We start from the raw sequence: 23,499 nt of genomic DNA on the forward strand, positions 1-23,499 counted from the left end.
GCTCAACTTTTGTTAAAGGAACCTGAATTACCAGATGTTAAATGGAAAAAACAGCATTTTTTCTAAGGTTTTTGAACATGTATAGGTTCAAATAATTTCTCTCATGCTAATTTAAAATAAACAATTAAATAATAAAAGGGGGCTTATATGGTATCAAATCGTTTAAAAGAAGAATGAAAATTTCAGCCAGATAGTTGCCCTAACAGTTCTAAAAAGGCGCTTGAGAATGTATTTGCTAAATTGTTCACTCTTCATATGGGTATTTTCAGCATCATTGCAGGCAAAGCCTACATTTAGCTGTTTTTAAGCCCAGTGTCAGCTTACTTCCACGGGCACCTTTATATTTATCTTGGTCTCAGGGATTCTCTAATTGAAATTCTCTGTGGTTCTACAAAGGCAAAAGATGGAGGATTTTCTGCCTTTGGCAATGGTAGGAGGTTTTTGCCTGTAGGATACATGCTGGCTCTCATGATGGAGTATACTTCACATGAATCAAGCTTGCTAATTTGAAGACTTCTTTGTGAAATCCTGGAAGCCAATATTTATTTCCAGCCAAGATGGGGAGGAAGTGGAGGGAGGGGGAGGTGAGAAGGCAAATGATGCTTACGTGGTACTCCCTGAGACTAGATGTGTGAAAACGTTCTTTTCCTGCATAGTTGGATTAATTTTATTCTGAAGAGATAAAAACTGAAAGGATGTGAGATACGGCTCTGTTTAGAGAGACAGTGACTTATTTGACTTTTTAAAAGTTGAGAAATAGGTAGATCCAGAGTGGAAGGGTATAAATAGCTATGATAACCCAGCTGATATGGCTTTTTAACATCAATATTTTCATTTTAATCATGTGTCTCCACTGACAAGTCTTATTCTTTTTCAGGATCCTTGATTTTCATTAATTTTCTTGATTAAAAGTAAAATATTTTCAAAGGAACACAAACCCAACCTATAAAGATAACAAAGTCACAACCCATTTGACAATATGAAGTGGCAACTGTTACTTCAGACTAAATGAGAAATTCAATGAAAAGCCTCAGAGAGGGGATGTAACTATAGATGATACATGCAGCTCAAGGCTACTCTTTATAAATGGTGCAAAGAGGGAGCACACATATGCTCAGGCTACAGAACTTCATATTATTAAATGTATATTCTTGAGTAATTTGGTAAAAACCTAGTTTAAGATTATTTTCTGCTCCCATCATTGCATTGCATGCTATGCATGCTAAGTTGCTTCAGTTGTGTCTGATTCCGTGCGACCCCGTAGACGGCAGCCCACCAGGCTCCTCTGTCCCTGAGATTCTCCAGACAAGAATACTGGAGTGGGTTGCCATTTCCTTCTCCAATCATTACATTAGGTCAGTGATTAAAGCACAGGTTAATGATAACCCAAGGTTGCCAACCATGGAAGAAGCACTTCCTGGATTACATTACCCATATTCTGTCTACGAATAACATTTGACTTTCTTCCTTCCTCCCACCTTCTTTCTCTTCCTTCCTTCATTTTCTGCATCATATATACTAAAAACAAAAGTTGCTTTGAAAAAAATAGGTTTTGCAGAAGTAACAAATAAGAGTTTGAAATAATGGCTTTCCTCCATACTATAATATTTATTATTTTGTTCAATATCCTACGATATTAAAAGCTGGCAAATTAAACAGAAAAGTTTTTGTTTAGCAGAGCTATTTTAATGGTGCAAAAGTGCCCTTGGTTAACTTCTGGACTCATTCAAAGTTAGCAGGCTTTGGATTCCACCATTTGATAGAAAAGGATTTTCTCAGTTTCAGGACAACATCCTTCATGAAAGTATACCAAACATGAATAGTTTATATGAGTAAAATTCAATTTTTAAAAATCCCACTAATTCAAAACACATAGGACTGCCTAAGAAGAAACTCTTTAGAAATAACTAAAACTGGATCATCTGATATATCAGAAGATATTTCCAGTGCAGTGACAACATTTGCTCTAAATGATCACAACAAGGAGGAAACAAATATTAGTGCTTGATACATAGCAGGTACTCAAATATTTGTTAAATGAGTAAATAAATGAATGAACGATTACAATAGTAAATAAGTATAGACTAAAATTTGCTTTTTAATAAAAAAAAACCATGGTTATGCTGCTCAAAACAAATGAAAAATTGTTCATTTTTCACCATCTTAATATACCAGTGGGTAAGTTATTGGGATGGTTTCTCATCAAGTTTACACAAGAACCACATATTGAACCTGTGGGAATTTTCTTTTTGAAATATGATAGCATTTATACCTGTTTTAATGGAGAAGGAAATGGCAACCCTCTCCGGTATTCTTGCCTGGAGAATTCCATGGACAAAGGAGCCTGGCGGGCTACAGTCCATGGGGTCGCACAGAGTCAGACACAACTAAGCGACTAAACAGCATACCTGTTTTAAAGCATCTGCCTTTTATAAAACCAAATACCAACTGCTTCTCTGATAATTTAAGTGAATATGCCACAACAGTTGGATACATTTTCATGATTCTACCCAGTACCTGATAGAACTTTTAGCGTGATAAATATACATCCCATTCTCATTGTTCCAGGTCAGTACAAAGCTTAGTTGAGAAACAAGCTGTTTTCAGGCCTATGTTCTACTTTGCCCTGGGAAGAGGAGGGGTGGTGGGGGAAGGTAGAAAGAAGAGAACTACATGAACTGAGCTTCCAGTATGTGCCTGCCCGCTAGGGGCTTTCTCTCACCTGATAGTTACAATACTGGGAGATACCCCTTTCTTACAGAAGAAGATCTGACACTTTCTAGGTGAAGTGACTCACCCAAGACCACACCGAGTCAGTAGCAGAGCTGAGATGAAAACCCAGGTTCATCTGGCTCCAAAGTGTTCCTCTGTCCATGGCATTACACCGCTAATTAATTCCATTTAGCATCATGATTAATTATCCTATGTCTGGATATTGGGTTCTGCTAGAATGTAAAGGCCCTCAAAGCAAGTAACTTGCCTGTCATCTTGTTCATCTTCACACCCCTAGCACTCACCTCAATGCCTAACGCATAGTATCTCAAAACATAATCATAAACATAAATCTCAAAACATAAATGTTGAAGGTATGGATGAATGAATGGATAAGGAAATAAAACACACAGACTGTCAGAATTAGTGGTGCTTTAATCCAATCACCTCAGTTCTTGCCTCAAGTCACTTGCCCTGGGTTAAACAACTGGTCAGTGAAAGATTCAGAACTTGCATCCAGGTCTCTTCTGTACTCCCCTCTACAATATGCTTCCCCTTGCACAAACATTTTTGAAAGCATGTTCATCAACCCCATTATGGAGTTTCCTAAGCATTGTACCCTCCTGATTTAATTATTTAATTGCAAGCCATTTTTTACACATACAAAGCAATGGCGGTCAGGAATATCACTAGCCTGCTAGAATGAAGGCTGTTTGAGGATAGGAAAATTTGCCTGTTCTGTTTACTTGTACTTGAGAGGCACTTAGAAAATGCTCAGTAAATACTTGCTGAAAAAGAATATATATTATTTCCTTTCCAGCGATAAGCAAATTCTTCAGAGATGACAAATGTTAGTACAGATAATACTAAGAAACACTCAAAGAATCAAACATTTCAATAAAAATGATGTGAAATGGTACTCCTTCTTCCCTCCCCTTTCTTCTTTTCTCCATCTTCATCTATAACACAGGGGGAAATAATGCAATTTCTTAGGCTTGACATAAGAATAAAGAGAGTTAACACATACAAGCATGTAGCATGGTGCTTGATATGTAGTTAATTCTCATAAATAACAGCCATTAGTACAAATATGATTTCTTTAAATCAATCAATCAATAAGGGCCCACATAATGAGAAGGTGGAAGAAGCCAAAGACCCACAGAAAAAAGACTTGCCTTCTGCTTACAATTTGTAAAATGTTCCTGAATCCATAGTTCTCTGTGCGCTTCAAAGTTTGTAAGTTCTATGAGGGCTGTAAGTCATAGACAGCATATGCCATGTCATAGACGTTCATGTGTATGTTTTTTTCTATTATTTTTCTCATGAAATTAATGGAGAGAAGACATAACTAAGCCTGAGATGAGCATATGATGAGTATTTCTCATATACTGCTATATTTAACATTCAAAAAAGATTACCTCTCCACGAGTTCTTGTCCATTCCAGCAAAGAGTGTCATTTTCAGCCACAGGGCTATGGCTGCAGATGTAGCCAGGCAAAGCACTATAGAAGCTGATGAAAGATTTTAACTTCTGAATTAGTTCCCTGAAAGAAAAACAAAACATCTGTGCATAAGACGCAAGTAAACCCAGTATGAGGAAAGTTTAATTTCCTTATCAGCATGACAGAAAGGCTCTGCCAGGCTGATTAGAGCAATAAATGATTTTAAAAGACATTCTTGGCTACAAGGTCACAATTTAGGTTTTTTTTTTTTAAATCAATAAAATGATATTAGGAAAAAAAGTTGCCTGCCATATAAGGTGCTATTCCTATCAGAAGGATGATTTAATTCTAACATCCATTTTCTAACACGTTCAGCTTCCATTTTTCATTCAGATGCTGTTACCTACATTCTCAAAGGTGCTGATTACAAGGCACATTGAAGCGCTACATATCTTTTGGCTTCTGAGTGTAATTGAGTGCATTGATTGTAATTTTCAATGCTATTACCCTAGAGATGGCCCCTTTCCATATAGACTCTGGCTATTAGTTGCAGATCAGAATTGCAGGGTGCTCAGAGTAGTATAAGCTCTATGAAATTCTCCTGACAATGTCATCAGAGAAACTCACATCTGCTAGAGGAGGAAGGTTTCTTTGTTCTTTGTTTGTATATTGTGGTTCCTATAAGGGGGTTGGGAGGGCTCCTAGTATATTTTATTATATATTTGCTCTGGCTTTCATGTTATAGGAATGCGTGTTAGAGAGAGAGAGAGAACATATTATATATGCAAATATGTATAAACACACACCCATAAATACCCTGCAAAATTTTGGCCTATTATCTTCTTTCAGATGTACATGAACACACAAAATAAGACACTATAGACTGGAGGGAAGTGTGTATGTTTATAAAGAAATACTAAAATATCGATGCAATAGATGTCCAGTAGTAAACAAACCAAAATAAAATACTCTCTATTTTCTAAAGCAATATTTCTAGTATCAATAGAAAGGAAATTAAAGAGTACTTCCTGTATATCCAAGTTTATCCTAAGTCTCCACTAAGTTTTTAGAGAGTCTCACCAGGGAATTTCCTGGCAGTGGAGTAATTATTCAATATTGTCTCCAGGCTAAGAATGGACTGACCTGATATATAGGCCTCTGGAGGAGCTAGAGGCCTGAATCTCATTTGGACACTGGTGAGAGCCAGAAATGCCTTCTGGGGGTTGTTCTCAGATTTGGCTAAAAGAAGAAGGCTGGTGGAAATTATTTTCTTGCATTTGATGCCATTTTCCATTCTATTACCATAAGATGATACATTTAAACTAATGATTCAGAGGAAGAGAGAGAGAACATGTGCTTACAATACTTGGCACATCTTCAGTAAGGCTCGAGTCACAGTAAAGCCAGGGTGATGGACAGAACAACTGGAGAAGGGTTATTGAGACATATATAACTCCTGATACCCCAACAGTTACTTCCTGTTATGCTCAAACTCTCTCATAGCCTACTCCTGGTGGCTGCGCTTCGTCAATCTCCAAAGTGAAGAGGCTCAGTATAGGGCTCTGAACATAAAAGTCAACATTATAGTTTCTCACAGAGAAAAAAGATGGGTTCAATTAACGCTAATAGGGGAGATGCTCCGTTTTACAAGGTAATAATATGGTTCCCAAGAGTGGAAATGGAAAGACTAAAGGCTGAGGCCGAGTAATTCCCCTCCTTACACGAGGAAATGGAATATGGCTATTAGTCTATGAGAAGTGATGGTCCTCCCTTTAATGAAAGTTTCCCTTAGGCCCCCTCCTACCTCCAAATTCTCTTTCACTAACATAGCGCTGGCAAGAAAAATTGAACTCATAGCAATGCCTTCCAATTTGACTTCTCTAGAAGTTAAAAAAAAAAAAAAACCTCCGCATAACACTCTGAACTGCTTCCAGCCTCCCAACTCTTGGAGTCTTTTTCTTGGCTGATCATAAAGATCACTGACACACTGGAGCAGATTCAGAGAGGGTCGATCTAAGTGTTGAGGGGACGAAGAGCTGTGATAAACCTAAGACCTCCCACTTTAGTATGGAAAGATATTACTTGGTTGGGTCAAGATAAAAGTCTAAGAAAGCCACAAGGAATGTAAATAATGTCTGGCTCATTAAAATTGTAGAATTTAGGGAATCTCTCTGGCACTTGAACAAGGTAACCTGGGGAAATAAAAGATTATCTTACTTCACAGAGTACTCATTATCTCCTTAGGACATACACGATGGACCTAAGAGGCTGTTTTTTTAAAACTTGTTCCTGAATTAGTTATTTTGAATTTAGAACACAGTATCATCTAGGAGCTATGATATAATGATGGTTGGTTTCTCAGGACACCCCCTTAAAACCTATTAGGAGTAGTAGCTAAGAGCACTGATTTTGGAGTCTAACTCATATGAGTTTTGAATGCCAATTATGCCCTCACTTACTTAGCAGGAAAACCTTACTAGACAGACTAAACTTCTCTGAGGCTTAGTTTCTTTATTTTAAAATGAAGCAAATGATAGGTTGCTGGGATGATCAAATGAGACAATGCATGTAAAGTGTTTAGCATAGTACCTGGCACAGAATAATACCCCAATTTGGCAATTTATTTCCATTATTATGAGCATGTAGAATATAAATATATAATCTCTATAAATATATATTATATTCCAGATAAACTTATGTATGCAAGATAATTAAGCTTTTTCAAGTTCCAGATAACTTTATATGCACAAGATAAATAATATTTCATCTGTTAAAGTGGGTATTAAAAAGTACAACCATGTTCTCTCCCTAAATATTTTTCCTGTTACTCTTTTTCAGAGACTAGCTAGCTATTGGACTGGGTAAATCACTGGACTAATCTCGTATAGCAGTTTGGATGGTCTTTACTTGGTAGGAAAGTGGTGGTGGCCTTCACAAGGATTCGTGTCTAAGAATCTGATGTTGAATTTTAAAAGGTAGGTTAATCATCAGGTGGGATAAACCAAGTGGGGAAGGGAGGAGGGAAGGGATGGATTGGGAGATTAGGGTTGGCATATATACACTACTATGCATAAAATATGTAACTGATGAGAACCGACTACATAGCACAGGGAACTCTATTCAATACTCTGTGTAATGGCCTATATGGGAAGAGAATCTAAAAATGAGGGGATATATGTATAACTGATTCACTTTGCTATACAGCAGAAACTAAGAACAATGTAAAGCAGCTATATGCCGATTTAAAAAAAGAATTGAGATTCAAAAACAATCTAAACATTTTTTTGAAATAAAAAAGTAGGTTAATCCTCAGGGAAATGTAAATCAAAACCACAGGAACATACCACTTCACTAGGATGACTATAATAAAAACAGACAGGAAGTGAAGAAACTGGAACTCTCACACATTGCTGGTGGGAATGCAAAAGAGTGCAACCACTGCGGAAAATAGTTTGGTGGCTTTTCACAAAGTTAAGCATAGAGTTCCCACATGACCCAGCAATCCCACTACTATAACAGGTATATACACAAAATAATTAAAAACAAGTACTCCTAATAAGTACATGTACACACCTGCTCACAGCAGTACTATTAACAATAGCAAAAGGCAGAACAAGACAGATGTGCACCAACTGATAAACGGATAAACGAGTACATATTCTATATGATGGAGTATTATTCGGTCTTAACATGAAAAAAGTATTTCTATAACAGAGGTGTACCTTAAGAACATTATGCTAAGTGAAAGAAACCAGTCATGAAAGACCACATATGATTGATTCCATTAATGTGAAATGTCCAGAATAGGCAAATGTAGAGAGACGGAAGGTAGATCAGTGGTTGCTTTGGGCTGGGGCAGATGAGGGCTGGGAAACGATAGCTACAGGGTATGGGATTTCTTCTGAAGGTGACAAAAATATTCTAAAATTGATTGTGGTGAGGGTTGTACAACTCTGTGAATATAGTAAAAACAGCTGAATTATATGCTTTAAATGGATGAATTGTATGCTGTGTGGATTATATTTCAATAAAGCTGTTATTGAGATATAACTCCAGAAAAGCTACAAGGTGAAATATGTCTTAGAGAAAGAGAAGGCTTGTCTACGAGAGAGATACTCCTTGAAATAGTGGCAAGCGACAGTCAGGAGAGCTGGGAAAGAGCCAGTTTGGATGGACTTGAAAAAAAGATAAGGGTGAGGCATGGGAAAAGAAATTTGTAAGAGTTGCAAAGACTGGTTAAAATCTATTTCTTCCATTTTAGACAATGAAGTCTGCTGCTTTTTTCTCATTATAAAAGAAATATATGTTCACTATTGAGAATTTATAGAATATAGAAATGCAGAAAGGAAAAAACCCTCTTATTTATAGTCCTACCAGCCAGAGATAATCATTGCTAATATTATAGAACACAGAAATGTAGAAGGGAAAAAAAAATCTCTTATTTATAGTCCTACCAGCCAGAGATAATCACTGTTAATATTTGGATATATTTCCTTTCTAGACTTTCCTCTCCAGAAAAGTTTTACTTTTATTTCTCTAAAACCTATTCTTCTTCATAGGCTATCCACTGAGTTCTTTTTGGTTCTCAGTGTATATTACCCCCATTAGAATCCACCGAGAATCCAGGGTGGGTTTGGTATACAAAGAACACCAAAATGATGAAATAAATGCTTGTTCTCAAGTAACCCCCAGGACCTGTGGGATGAGGCAGTAGCTGCTCACTGAGAACAAGGAGCAGGGCTCTAGCGCATCTGGAAAACTGGCCAATACTTCGGAGTCCCTCCGTACAGGCTTTCGGTTCCAAAAGACCGAGAAAATAAATCTTGGTTTCCAAACACTTGGATTTTTTAAAAGAAAGCCAGATGTTATATTTTTCAGGATAGAAAACTTTCTAAACTGATGCCCCCAAAGTAGCAGAGTAGGACAGAAGCAGTTTACTGCCTACTGGGTTTACTGGGCATCTCTTTCTCCTCTTCTTTATCACTCCTTCCTACATTTGTTCTGGCATGGGAACTAAGTAGATTTTACTTTTATCTTTTCTTAAATAACTTTCTGTCTCCCTGCTTATACTAGTAAGTTTAGAAGGAGATGAGTTGAATATTTTATTTCTTTAAAGAAAGATACCTAAAACTAAACTGACATATTAATTACCCATGTGTGACTCAGTTCAGATTTCTTTTCTTTGAGCTAGTAGCACGTGACAGACAATGAAAAAATCTCCACTCATGAAATAAGGCAGTCTGCTCAACTGAATTGTCTCTGGTTAAAAAAAAGAAAAAAGTTTGGACAATTAGTTGCCTGGAATGGAAAAAAACAATTTAATTGAAGGGAATGTTCTTTGATTCCAATTCCACTTTATTCTAATCATACATGTCAAACATATCATTTGACATATAAATAGTGGAGCTGTAGGCTCTCGCTTGGGACAAACCCAGTGCTTGCTCACAGCAGTCTACTCAGGAAAAAGAGTCTCTTCAATGTGTTAAATGTGGAACTAAAGGAGAGGGCCCCTTTGCATGCACAAACTATTTTGAAATATTGCAGCTGGGCACACGTGATCTTCCCTGGGGTCTCCTACCATCCTCAAGAGGCGCGTCCCCTTCTTGGGTTGTGGGGGAGGGGATTCCCTTGCCTTTCTTGCAATGATTTGTTTGGGCCAGGCATCAAAGCAGCACTAATTGGAAACCACCGCAAGTAAAAACAGCCTTTCATCCCCAACTGCAGATCTTGAACTTTTCTCCTTTATCATTAGGATTTTTTTTCTTAATATAAAATAATATGAGCTCGAAAAAATTGAAAACACAAAAAGGCATGTAAGCTAAAATAATTATCATTAGAATGATGCAGAATCGTGCTTAATTCTGCTGCAGAGAACCTTTCACAGTCTGACCCTAAACTATCATTTTCTACCATTCCAGAGACTAGCCCAGACTTTTTCTCATACTGTTCCCTTTGCCTGGAATACACTCTTTTCCTTCTTTCATTTGTAGAATTTCTGTTCTTCCTTCAAGGCCCACTTGAAGAGTTACCTTTTCACAAGAGAGCTGCTAACTTTCCCATCTATGATGCTGCCATTCTTTTCTACATAGCTCTGTTTTGGTACTCACCCATCAGTGTATCAAAATTGTGTGTCTCTGTCTCCCTAACTAGGCTAGGAGCTCCTCCTATTTATCAGAGCCTAATCCTTACACTAACATAGACGGTGTTGACAAATGTTGAAAGCAGCAGAGTTCTATTTAGGGCAGAATGACTTGTACCAGACCTGAAACTCATTGATTCATTCAGGACATGTTTTGTTGTTTTGTTCAGAGGGTGGAGGGCACCACTGAGCTTACAAAGCTGCCCGGCCAAACCAGAGCAGCAATCTGACAGGCAGTGGGAGTAAGCATTGATTTTGGACCAGGGAGCTGAGATCAGCTTTTGTTCTTTCCTTTCTAGGTCATTTACTAGTGTCACCTAATCCACTGCCCCTTTAGACCAACTCAGAGAGGAAACGGAGGATGGGGAGTAGAGGACAAGGAAGGCTGGAAAATAAAGATGTAATTTCATGAGGGTAGAGGGACCGTGTGACTTTCTCACAGGTTAGCAGTTGGGCCAGAAGCCTGGTATGTAGATGCTGAATGGACTATATTCAACTACAGATTTTGTATTTGGAAAAGGGAAAGATAGTGCTCGTGTCATAAAATACCAAACTTTGGGGGGATATGCAAATGACAAGGGAAGTAGTATCATACGGGAAGTGGTGAAAGCAAAGGAGGGACAGACTGACATCTGAGATGTGCTGAAAATGTTCGAGTTGGAAAGGGCTGTGAAAATATAATTTCTTCTATTCTGATTGTCCTATTTGTACATCTTGTCTTATTCTCACTGGCTGAAATCTGATGACAGATATTTTCAATATTTGTATCTCCAAGGATTGCTGAGTCCCATACTTAGACCACCAGTTGGGTTATCAAATTGCCTTTAAATTGAACTAAGCAATTTCTAAGATTAGTTGTGTGTTGCAAACTACCCAGTTGGGGGCAGACAAAACAAACAGATGATTTCTCAATGCTACCAAAGGAATCCTGCATTTCTTTGTGTGTTTTTATTTTAATAAGGCAATGGAGCTTTTCAACTCATAATCAGATTCAGACAGCTTGCTTACAACCTCCACAAACTGAAAGCTACAATAGCGTTCCTTTCCAATTATCAGAGGATGGCCATGGAGCATGGGTATGAGGGGTGCTAGAGGCACATATCTTTGGACAGCGTGAAATGCTGTGCAGAACATACAGAGAAATTTACAAAGGTACTACCACTCTGCCCAAACAAGCCCTCTTAATAACATCAGATTGCAGGGGGCAGTGCATTTAGCAAGAGAGCATCTTAACCTTCAATTCTCCACCCTCCCTAAGAGGGTTTACAATGCCTATTTGAAAGAGTTAAATGAAATCAGATACTCTCCTGTTGTTTTGTTTTCTTATTCTGGCAGAGAATTCAGAAAGAAGGGCTCCATCTCAGTTTTGCTTCAGTTTGCAAAAAAGGTGAGAAGCATTATGGGGTGGGCTCATGTTTCCAACACCCAAGGAGTCCTACCTGACTACAACTTACTCAAGTCTACAGGTTTTGCCATTTTTCTCACTACCTTTTCTTTTCTTTGGGGATAGCAACAAATTCAAAAATGAGTCTAAACAAAGTGCCAAATCTGGGTGCTCAGCCAGGAACTCATTTACCAATTTTTTTCTTTTCCCTGGAGGAATCAACACCCATAGAGCTCTTCCCAATAAGGCAAAAGGGAATAGATCTCACAGAGCCCACGATGGAAGGCAGCAGGATCTTAATAAACCTCCTATTTACTTAGAAGTGTGTTTAGGTTGACAGAGTAAACTCAAAATGTGACTGGAATAGTGTGCTATTTTGAAAAAGCTTTACATGTGATTCTGTTACACATTAATATACCACATTTCCCATGAAGCCTCCACTCTATCTGGGCAGAGCTCTCTCCTCCCCTGTTGGCTGCCTCCATAGACTCTGCACATTCTTTTGCACTTATAAAACTGGTTAAAAATTATGTGTACTTAAGTCTATTTCCACATTAGACTGACTTGGGAGAGCAGAGGCTGTATTTTGACTTTCAGTGCCCAGTATACATTCTGGCACATAATAGGTGTTTCCCAAATTTCTGCTGAACTGAACAACAGCAGCAACAACAAAAAATATATATATACACATACATGCACACATACACACACACACATATACACACTGCTACATATTTAATTTATATTACGCTGTAAATAAAAATAAATATAACAGAAACAAACATTACAATTTCTGTTTCATGTTAAGTATTATTTATAAATAATACATAATATTATATAAATTCCTCATTTCAGTGCAACATGCAAGAGATTTCTGCTAGTTAAAGATCAACAAGTAATGTTAATTTCTCAGGTGGTTTGGGCAGAGTGAAAGCAATGGAGAACAATGGACACGGGACAGACAGAAGCTAAAAAGGGCCTTGAGAAATGCCTTAATTTCATCTTCCCAGAAAGACAAAAATTTCCCAAAGAACCCCTTTGCTATGTGGAAATGGTTCTCAGAGTACTCTGGTGCCAGGACCCCTGAGATGGTTTTAAGTATGTCCAAGGACTTTGTCAGTGGTCCAGTGATTAGACTCCACACTTCCACTGCAGGGAGCGCAGGTTTGATCCCTGGTCGGGGAACTAAGATCCTGCATGCCTTGTGGCACTGCCAAAATAAAAAATATGTCCACAAAATCTTTGACACTCCTCTATTCAAGAGGTGGAGCTCAATTTCCCTCCCCTTGAACGTGGACTACTGGTGACTTGTTTTTAACAAATCAAATACGTCAGAAATGACAGTATATCACTTCCGAGACTAGGTTGTAAGAAACATTGCGGCTTTCTCCTTGCTCTATTCCATGGCTCACTTATTCTGGGGAAGTCAGCAGCCGTGTTGTAAGGACACTCAGAAGGTCCATGTGGTAAGAAACGGAGGCCTCCTTTCAATCCACTAACTTGTTCCACGTGTAAATGAGTCCCCTTGGAGGTGGACCCTCCTGCTTCGCATCACCTGTCAGCGGACTGCAGCTCCAGGTAACACCTTGACCGAAATTTCTTTGAGACTAAGGAGCACCCAGCTAAGCTGCTCCCAAAGTCCTGACGGAAACTGGGAGATGATAAATGTTTGTTGTTTTAAATAACTATGTTTTGTCGTCACTTTTTATATATCCCTAGATAACCAACGCAACCCAGAAGGTTCTTAAGAATTACTGAGGACCCCGAAGAGCTTTTCTTTACATGATATATATTTAGTGGCATTTACTGTTTTAGAAATTAAAACTCAGGAAAAAAATTTTAATTTATTATTAATTTTAAACCAACAACAATGAGTCTTGATATGTTGGCATAAATAACATTTTAATGAAAAAAGTGTGAAAAGCAGTAAAGCTTTTGTTTTTGCAAAATATCTTTGCTGCCTGGCTGAACAGGAGACAGCTAAATTTCGGCATTGGCTTCTGTATTTAATGTGTTGTCATATATTATTTTGGTTGAAGTGTATGAATAAAAACCAGCTTCACACAGATATGTTGTTAGTAAAAGGAAGATCTTACACACCTCTGAAAGAGTTTCTGGGACTCCCTGAGTTCTCAAATCACACTTCAAAACTGCTGCTCTAGGGAAACTAGAAATGTATTAGGTTGGAAGTCAACAAAGAAAATGGGACTTCCTGAAATGCTTTGGAGGACTGTCTCTCAAGTGGCCTTACTGCCCTCTCTCACTCTAAACTGTATCATATATGCTTAAGAGTTGCCATTTCAAAATCTCCTGTAATAAATGGGTATGAAAGAAAATAATTTAGTCCAAATCTGAGACTGTTACTTACTTCATCTCTTAATTTTCCATCTCTAGGCCAACCTCTCCCAATCCTCCCAAAGTCATCCAAGGCTAAACTCATGTCTAGCTATTCCTAAGCCAGTGGCAGGGTTGGCTACTGGTGCAGTCCTTTTGGGGAAATCAATTCTTCAAGATTTGCACTGAACTTCCCAATCCAGTTTTTAACCCTTTATAGGTAAGCATGAAACTAGAATAGGGACGCAGGGTATCTGGATGGGGGAGGGAGGAATGAAGAGAATAAGAAGCTTTAATTTGGTCCCTCAACTGCTGTCTTAAGGAACTGAAACCAAATCCTTCATTTTATCATTCTTAAAAGAGTGTGCAGAGTGCACACCGTAGGTGTGTACACATCAGAGTGTCTTGCCAGTTTCTCTTGGGTGAACTCACCCCAGACTCAATGTCAGTAATTGGGAAAGACACAAACCAAGCCATGGAATTGTGAGACCAGATCATAAATAAAAAAGGTTTTGTTTAATCAATAAAGATCTTGAGAAATCTATTCCACTCTGTGTTGCTGTACTGGGTATTTACATATGGTAAATTTACATTTAAATATGGTTTGGATATAATACAATATCTTTTTTCTTTTAACATTAACAGAGGATAGAATTTAATTAATTGAATACTCTACTCAGAAGAACTAAATAACATGTATTTAAGAAGCTTCACTCCAGTGGTTTTTGACCTTAAAACACAATTGCTAATTGTATGCTGAAATAGAGAAGGAAAAAAAAAAAACCCTCTCACCTTCTTCGGCTGGATAAGGTTTCTTCACGTTCTACACGAGCAACTTTTAATACCTTCTTGTCAATAAATAGATCTTCAGGATAATAAGCAGATCTATATTGACGTTGTTGAGAATGGGCACATAACTTGCCAATCTGAAAAAAGAAATGCAATATAATTATATGATACTTTCACAGATATGATAGTAGAAACAAATTCTGAAAAGCACTTCAATTTCTTCCCCAATTTCTTTTTAAAGAGCAGAACGAAGCTATTACTGGAGTCAAAAAAGGTGATACGCTTTTAAGGCAAAGAACCATCTGTGGAAAGGAAGGCTGAAGACTGGCGGGGGCACTTTGAGCACAGTCTATTCACAGATTTCCTAAGATGAAAATGCCTTATTTCTCTAGTGAAGTACACGTTAGAAAGGACTCTCTACACAGGACTTATGCTACTTATGATACCTTTCAATGGCACTTGATATTTATCCCTAGGAAGTTCACAAATGGAAACTGCCAAGTTTAGGAAGGTTTGGTGTAGGAAGTGAAGGCGTGTGTGGGAGATGTACAGAGTAGTCTGTTAACAGAAGAGCAACCTCCTGCACACAAAGTGATCTGATTCTTCTGAGCATTTTGCTAGCTCTTTTTAAAATTATATAAATTTCAGGTGTACAGCATTAGAATTTAAAGCTTAGCTCTATTACACTCATAGCAATGATAAAAATGGCATCAGCTTTCTTATCTCAAATCTAAATGATTTATTTGGTGAAAATATTTGTAGATTTGTTATTTGTTCACTTTCAGTCAAAAGCCTGAATAAACTTCTATATAAGTAAGTATGAATATTAACATATGTTTCCCTCTGTGTCAGATGCTATGCTTCGTTTCCTTGTGTGTTATTTTAATAAGGCAACTCACTGTGTGTTAAGTCGCTTCAGTCGTGTCCAGATCTTTGCGACTCTAGGGACTGGAGCCCATGAGGCTCCTCTGTCCAGGGGATTCTCCAGGCAAGAATACTGGAGTGGGGTATCGTTTCCTTCTCCAGGGGATCTTCCTGACCCAGGGATTGAACCTATGTCTCTTTACATCTCTCGCACTGGCAGGTGGGTTCTTCACCACTAGCACCACCACTTTAAGAAGGCAAAGGGCTTTTCAATTCATAATCAGATTCAGACTTCTCATTTTATAGCTGAGGAAATTGAGGCTCAGAGAGGTTATGTGACTTGCCTGAGATAAACAGGCAGTGGATTAACTGTCTGACTTGGAACCCACATGTCTGACTTCAAAGCTAATGCAACATCGCCTTCCAAGAAGACGATGCTTGGTTTCCAGTTGCTTACATTCTATGTTTTGGGGGATAAGAAAGAATTCCCAGTTCTCAAAAACATAGACAAGGTTTAAATATAGATCGTATACTTTAGGAAAAATACTAGAGATTCCTCATGAAGACAAAGGTTATATCTTTGTCAACTTCTATACCTCCATAGAATTCACACTGGATTGTACAAACTGTTAGGCATTTAGTAAAGACATACTGAAGTGAATTGAAGGGAAATCCTAGTATCCAATCTGGCATACCATTCCACCGAGAGGCCATGGGCTCTGAATGCTAATCCCAGCTTTTGGATTTCTGAAGATGGTCCTGATCATATTCACTAAGTTATCAATCTCTTAATAAAGGGACAAATAGCATGTAGCTGGTATAGCTTTGGAAAGTTATCCATATATAAATAAATTTTTGAAGTATAAAACATTTAGAATCAGTAGTAATATCAGCTCCATTTATGAAAGACAGCGCCTATATAGTATGATATTCAGACTACCTCTTCTCAATAGTTTATCTTAATGAGAATAAAACAAAAGTTGCAGACATTTTAAAACATTCCATTTGGCTTTGGAATGTATGATACTGAATTTTTCAGATGTGTTTATGTAATGCCATTTGACTTGGGCTAATTAACTTCAAATGAAGAGTCTGTATTCTCTGAATTCGCCCCATTTAGTGGAAGGCTGGTAGGGTACTTTAGGTAGGGGCTGCCTGGCTGCACTGGGGAGTTAAGTTCTAATAACTTACATAATGCAGCTACAAATAACTGAGGGCAGACTGTGCATCATAAAATTATGTCCTTAGACACATAGGCGTTTCTTTGTTAAACTGCAGATGAACGTTCACGGAACAAAATCTTGATTTTCCTTCCATAAATATCTATTTATGACTCTGTGAACACATATCAATGTTAGAGTTTATTTCATAGAGATCCAAGTATTCTAATCAGCACATTCAGGAGCACAGGACACACTTTCTTAATCGACACCTGTTTCAAATCCAGCACCAAAGTAAAAATCTTTCACACATCTTGCACAGTAACTTGCCTACTTGCAACCCACAGCTGTGAAATCTCCCTCGCCATTGAAAGTCTGCCCTTTGTATCAGTGAATACTAATTGGACCCCAGCAAGACTTTAAAGTTTTTAGTCCCTCCAAATCTACTGGAAAGGGGGGCAGCTGAAGCAAAAGTAGGAAGGTTAAGAACAAATGAGAATGTAGCAAGCCTGCAGTCTGACCTTTCTTCCCAAGCCACCCAATGTGGCATTATCAAGCTGACTTCCCAAGGCTCTGTGTGGGGTAAGGGGCAAACAATGGTATCCTGCCAACACCCCTACTACCCCATCTGAAATCTGCCACATCTTATCAGACAGGCTGTATTTTCTTCCACAAATCTACCATGAAGCAAATTCTTCTCATATACAAAGCATTTGTCAAATGTAGACCCCCCTTTGGGCCCTTCTCTCCACATCTTTCTCCTCCACACTGTGTGAGCTGTAGGTGAATATTATGAGCTTATTTTGAGAAGTAGACATAAAAAGAAAACATAATTTACAAAGAATGCAGTATTCACATTAAAGAGGTCCTTTCAGCTTCCTACTTGGGAAACCTCAGGCTATGCTCAGAGACCTGGCTCTTACTCTATAGCTGCACTTGCTAAAGAAGTCAGCCTCACAAGTGTCATTTGAGAAATCAGTATCCTGCCCAGGAGTTTTAGACTCAAATAAAAAGTGCAGTCCAATTTCTTTTCACTGACTAATGTACCTAGTCAAGGATACCACTACCTTTAAATCTACTTAGCTGGAGTGAATTTATTGGATACGAAGGTGTCTCTATCAGTAGACCAGGAATAAAAAACCTTTTTGTTCTCCATGAATTGTGATTCCTAATGGTGCCTTTATGTATGTGCCAGAACCTGTGGCAGGGAAAGCAACAGTGCTCTGAAGTGTTATAAGATCCAAAGTGTTAGAAGAAGCCAGGGCCTCTGAGTATATCCAGGCCAGCAGGTCATTGTTGGTTCTAGGAACTCTGAGGTGACGAAAAACTCAGACGTGATCTTTGCCTCTAACCAGAGTCCAGAAGCACTGACTTTGCACATACATGAAGAAAATACACTGCTGGGCCCAGCAAGGTATTTGTAAGTAAGAGCCCAGTAGACTGGACATCAGGAAGTGTGGCCTACAACCCCACTTCTACCTGTCACTGAGAGAAGGACTTCCTTTGGACCTCCCATAGTTTCAATCCACCTGTAACTCTAGTCTCAAAAGAGGAAAATGTGGTATTTGAAGTGCCATATTTTATTCTGGGCTCCTTTAAAAAGGTGGGGATTCATTTCCCAGTAGAGTACTTTACCAAAGATTTTGAAACTATGCCAAGCATTTGGGTTTGATGCAATTCACACATACACCCCATAATCGACATGTCAGGAAATGCAGATACTCAACTGATGAAACTGATTCTCAGGCTCCCATTCATTGTTGGTTCTAGGAACTCTCAGGTGACAAAAAACTCAGACATGATCCTTCCCTACAGATGGCTGAGCAGAGAAAGAGAGTTTATGTTTTAAGCTTCTCATCAACACCAATGCCTTGCATTTGTAACATAATCTCTCTCTCCAGCCTGGTGCTTCACAGAAAACCTCTCCAGTTCAGTTCAGTTCAGTTCAGTTGCTCAGTCGTGTCCAACTCTTTGAGACTTCATGAATTGCAGCATGCAAAGCCTCCCTGTCTATCAACCAACTCCCGGAGTTCACTCAAACTCACATCCATCGAGTCGGTGATGCCATCCAGCCATCTCATCCTCTGTCACCCTCTTCTCCTCCTGCCCCCAATTCCTCCCAGCATCAGAGTCTTTTCCAATGAGTCAACTCTTCACACGAAGTGGCCAAAGTACTGGAGTTTCAGCTTTAGCATCATTCCTTCCAAAGAAATCCCAGGGCTGATCTCCTTTAGAACAGACTGGTTGGATCTCCTTGCAGTCCATGGGACTCTCAAGAGTCTTCTCCAACACCACAGTTCAAAAGCATCAATTCTTCGGCACTCAGCTTTCTTCACAGTCCAACTCTCACATCTATAAGTGACCACTGGAAAAACCATAGCCTTGACTAGACGGACCTTTGTTGACAAAGTAATGTCTCTGCTTTTCAATATGCTATCTAGGTTGGTCATAACTTTTCTTCCAAGGAGTAAGCATCTTTTAATTTCATGCCTGCAATCACCATCTGCAGTGATTTGGGAGCCCCCCAAAATAAAGTCTGACACTGTTTCCACTGTTTCCCCATCTATTTCCCATGAACTGATGGGACCAGATACCATGATCTTCGTTTTCTGAATGTTGAGCTTTAAGCCAACTTTTTCACTCTCCTCGTTCACTTTCATCAAGAGGCTTTTTAGTTCCTTTTCACTTTCTGCCATAAGGGTGGTATCATCTGCATATCTGAGGTTATTGATATTTCTCCCGGCAATCTTGATTCCAGCTTGTGCTTCTTCCAGCTCAGCGTTTCTCATGATATACTCTGCATAGAAGTTAAATAAGCAGAGTGACAATATAAAGCCTTGACGTACTCCTTTTCCTATTTGGAACCAGTCTGTTGTTCCATGTCCAGCTCTAACCGTTGCTTCCTGACCTGCATATAGGTTTCTCAAGGGGCAGGTCAGGTGGTCTGGTATTCCCATCTCTTTCAGAATTTTCCACAGTTTATTGAGATCCACACAGTCAAAGGCTTTGGCATAGTCAATAAAGCAGAAATAGATGTTTTTCTGGAACTCTCTTGCTTTTTCCATGATGCACCGGATGTTGGGAATTTGATCTCTGGTTCTTCTGCGTTTTCTAAAACCAGCTTGAACATCTGGAAGTTCATGGTTGACTGACATATTGCTGAAGCCTGGCTTGGAGAATTTTGAGCATTACTTTACTAGCATGTGAGATGAGTGCAATTGTGCGGTAGTTTGAGCATTCTGTGGTATTGTCTTTCTTTGGGATTGGAATGAAAAATGACCTTTTCCAGTCCTGTGGCCACTGCTGAGTTTTCCAAATTTGCTGCCATATTGAGGGCAGCACTTTCACAGCATCATCTTTCAGGATTTGAAATAGCTCAACTGGAATGCCATCACTTCCACTAGCTTTGTCTGTAGTAATGCTTTCTAAGGCCCACTTGACTTCACATTCCAGGATGTCTGGCTCTAGGTGAGTGATCACATCATCATGATTATCTTGGTCATGAAGGTCTTTTTTGTACAGTTCTTCTATGTATTCTTGCCACCTTTTCTTAATATCTTCTGCTTCTGTTAGGTCTATACCATTTCCGTCCTTTATCGAGCCCATCTTTGCATCAAATGTTCCCTTGGTATCTCTAATTTTCTTGAAGAGATCTCTAGTCTTTCCCATTCTGTTGTTTTCCTCTATTTCTTTGCTTTGATTGCTGAGGAAGGCTTTCTTAATCTCTTCTTGCTATTCTTTGGAACTCTGCATTCAGATGCTTATATCTTTCCTTTTTCCTTTGCTTTTCGCCTCTCTTCTTTTCACAGCTATTGGTAAGGCCTCCCCAGACAGCCATTTTGCTTTTTTGCATTTCTTTTCCATGGGGATGGTCTTGATCCCTGTCTCCTGTACAATGTCACGAACCTCATTCCATAGTTCATCAGGCATTCTATTAGATCTAGTCCCTTAAATCTATTTCTCACTTCCACTGTATAATCATAAGGGATTTGATTCAGGTCATACCTGAATGGTCTAGCAGTTTTCCCTACTTTCTTCAATTTAAGTCTGAATTTGGCAATAAGGAGTTCATGATCTGAGCCACAGTCAGCTCCCGGTCTTGTTTTTGTTGAGTGTATAGAGCTTCTCCATCTTTGGCTGCAAAGAATATAATCAATCTGATTTCAGTGTTGACCATCTGGTGATGTCCATGTGTAGTCTTCTCTTGTGTTGTTGGAAGAGGGTGTTTGCTATGACCAGTGCATTTTCTTGGCAAAACTCTATTAGTCTTTGCCCTGCTTCATTCCATATTCCAAGGCCAAATTTGCCTGTTACTCCAGGTGTTTCTTGACTTCCTACTTTTGCATTCCACTCCCCTATAATGAAAAGGACATCTTTTTTGGGTGTTAGTTCTAAAAGGTCTTGTAGGTCTTCATAGAACCGTTCAACTTCAGCGTTACTGGTTGGGGCATAGACTTGGATTACTGTGATATTGAGTGGTTTGCCTTGGAGACAAACAGAGATCATTCTGTCATTTTTGAGATTGCATCCAAGTACTGCATTTCAGACTCTTTTGTTGACCATGATGGCTACTCCATTTCTTCTGAGGGATTCCTGCCCAGAGTAGTAGATATAATGGTCATCTGAGTTAAACTCACCCATTCCAGTCCGTTTTAGTTCACTGATTCCTAGAATGTCAGTGTTCTCTCTTGCCATCTCCTGTTTGACCACTTCCAATTTGCCTTGATTCATGAACCTGACATTCCAGGTTCCTATGTAATATTGCTCTTTACAGCATCAGACCTTGCTTCTATCACCAGTCACATCCACAACTGGGTATTGTTTTTGCTTTGGCTCCATCCCTTCATTCTTTCTGGAGTTATTTTCCACTGATCTCCAGTAGCATGTTGGGCACCTACTGACCTGGGGAATTCCCCTTTCGGTAGCCTATCATTTTGCCTTTTCATACTGTTCATGGGGTTCTCAAGGCAAGAATACTGAAGTGGTTTGCCATTCCCTTCTCCAGTGGACCACATTCTGTCAGACCTCTCCACCATGACCCGCCCATCTTGGGTTGCCCCGTGGGCATGGCTTAGTTTCACTGAGTTAGTAAAGGCTGTGGTCCTAGTGTGATTAAATTGACTAGTTTTCTGTGAGTATGGTTTCAGTGTGTCTGCCCTCGGATGCCCTCTTGCAACACCTACCATCTTACTTGGGTTTTTCTTACCTTGGATGTGGGGTATTTCCACCCATTCCCTATTCTATCCAGTGAGTCCTACCACAGTGCTCCAAGGCATATAGTACATGTATTATTGACCCTATCTCAAGAGATAAGGAAACTGAGGCTCACAAAATTTAAGGAACTAAAACAGAGTCAAATGCCTAGTAAATGGCAGAGCTGGGGACTAGCACCCAGATCTGTCTGACTTTAAAACCTATGTTTTTGTTTTTGCTTTTCCCCCTTATGCCATGGATTTCTATCAAGAGGATTGACTCTGAGGCTTAGTGTGGCCTGGTTCCGTAGTCATGTGGACATCCCACCCATAACTGCAGGAACATAGTGATTATGAAACCTCTAAAACTATACTTCAAAGAAGGGCTTGTTCTTAAAGATCAATAGAAAAGTGATACCCAATTTTAACCAAAGTTTCAGAAAATATTGCTCACGGAATGATTTAAACTCTTTGACCTGCCAGACAAGATTCATTTCATAACCATACCAAAGCACTGAGTGTCAAGTTCTGTTGGATGTGGGAACATGGTTCTCAAGTAGGTCTAGCCTGCTGCTTACTGCCTGCAGGATATCCCTGGACCCTGCCTCCTAAAGGCAGATTCTTGGATTGGCTACAAAATCTTCTGTAATTTCTACAATTTAATCCAGGTCTGTTCTTGTATCTGGCATGAGTATATCCTTTACAGTGTCTCCCCAAATGGAAATTCCAGGTTAATCCTATGACTACAAGAATTCAAGAGGTTTAGGCTTTTAGCTAAAATGGCCTACATTAATGAGTATCTCTGACTCTCCCCTACTCTTATGTAGCTCTAACTGCTCTCGATTTAAACATCAGATGTATGAATTTACATTCTCTTTCTTATAAAGCAGTTAAGGAGGGGTGGTGGGGTGGTGGGCGGGTGGGTGTGTGTGTGCCTTAACTTATATGGTCCATAACAGAAGGAAGAGCAGGAGGTAAGGGGGAAGAGGAGGAAGGAGAGGAAGAAGCAGAAGTGAAGAGAAAAGTTCCCATCACTAAGGCAGTGGTGGGAGCTGAGCCAGGGACGACACATACTGCCCTCAGCAATCTGACCGCTTCTAATTGGGAAGATGGATATCCCACTGACGTGTTCTCAGTGAGCAGTACAGTTCCTTTCCTCTCAAGAGCTGTGCCTGAGGCCACCAAGACTTGAGGACCTCTAGGGGACCTTTTCAGTTTTATTTAATGACAGAATAACTACTCTGCTAGAATCCAGCTGATGACTGTGGTCCCAAGGAGTGTTTCTCTGAGAAATGTTGCTAAATAATTCATATAAATTTAGTCTTCCATTGTCGATGGATGTAGCAGAATCCTGAAGAATTAAAAATAAAATATCCTATATGGTTATACAATTTAATATTGATTCTTACCCTGCAGTCCACTCTGGTGGAATATTATGTGTGGCCTTTGTTTTAGGGAACCTTGGGGCTGGGGAGAGGGTAGC

General features: G+C 39.2%; 1 protein-coding gene across 1 annotated transcript in view; it reads right to left on the minus strand.

Annotated features, from left to right (window-relative positions):
• The window catches only part of GPC3 (glypican 3), a 459,461-nt gene that overhangs the window by 145,487 nt on the left and 290,475 nt on the right, over nucleotides 1-23,499 (minus strand). The window contains exons 4-5 of the mRNA XM_052663043.1: nucleotides 14,804-14,937; nucleotides 4,131-4,256 (exon numbers count right to left, since the gene is read on the minus strand). Coding sequence (XP_052519003.1) covers nucleotides 4,131-4,256; nucleotides 14,804-14,937 — 260 coding nt within the window. The remainder of the gene's footprint in view (nucleotides 1-4,130; nucleotides 4,257-14,803; nucleotides 14,938-23,499) is intronic.

Source organism: Budorcas taxicolor, chromosome X (assembly GCF_023091745.1).
Source record: "Budorcas taxicolor isolate Tak-1 chromosome X, Takin1.1, whole genome shotgun sequence".
In the NCBI taxonomy this organism is placed as follows: domain Eukaryota; kingdom Metazoa; phylum Chordata; class Mammalia; order Artiodactyla; family Bovidae; genus Budorcas; species Budorcas taxicolor.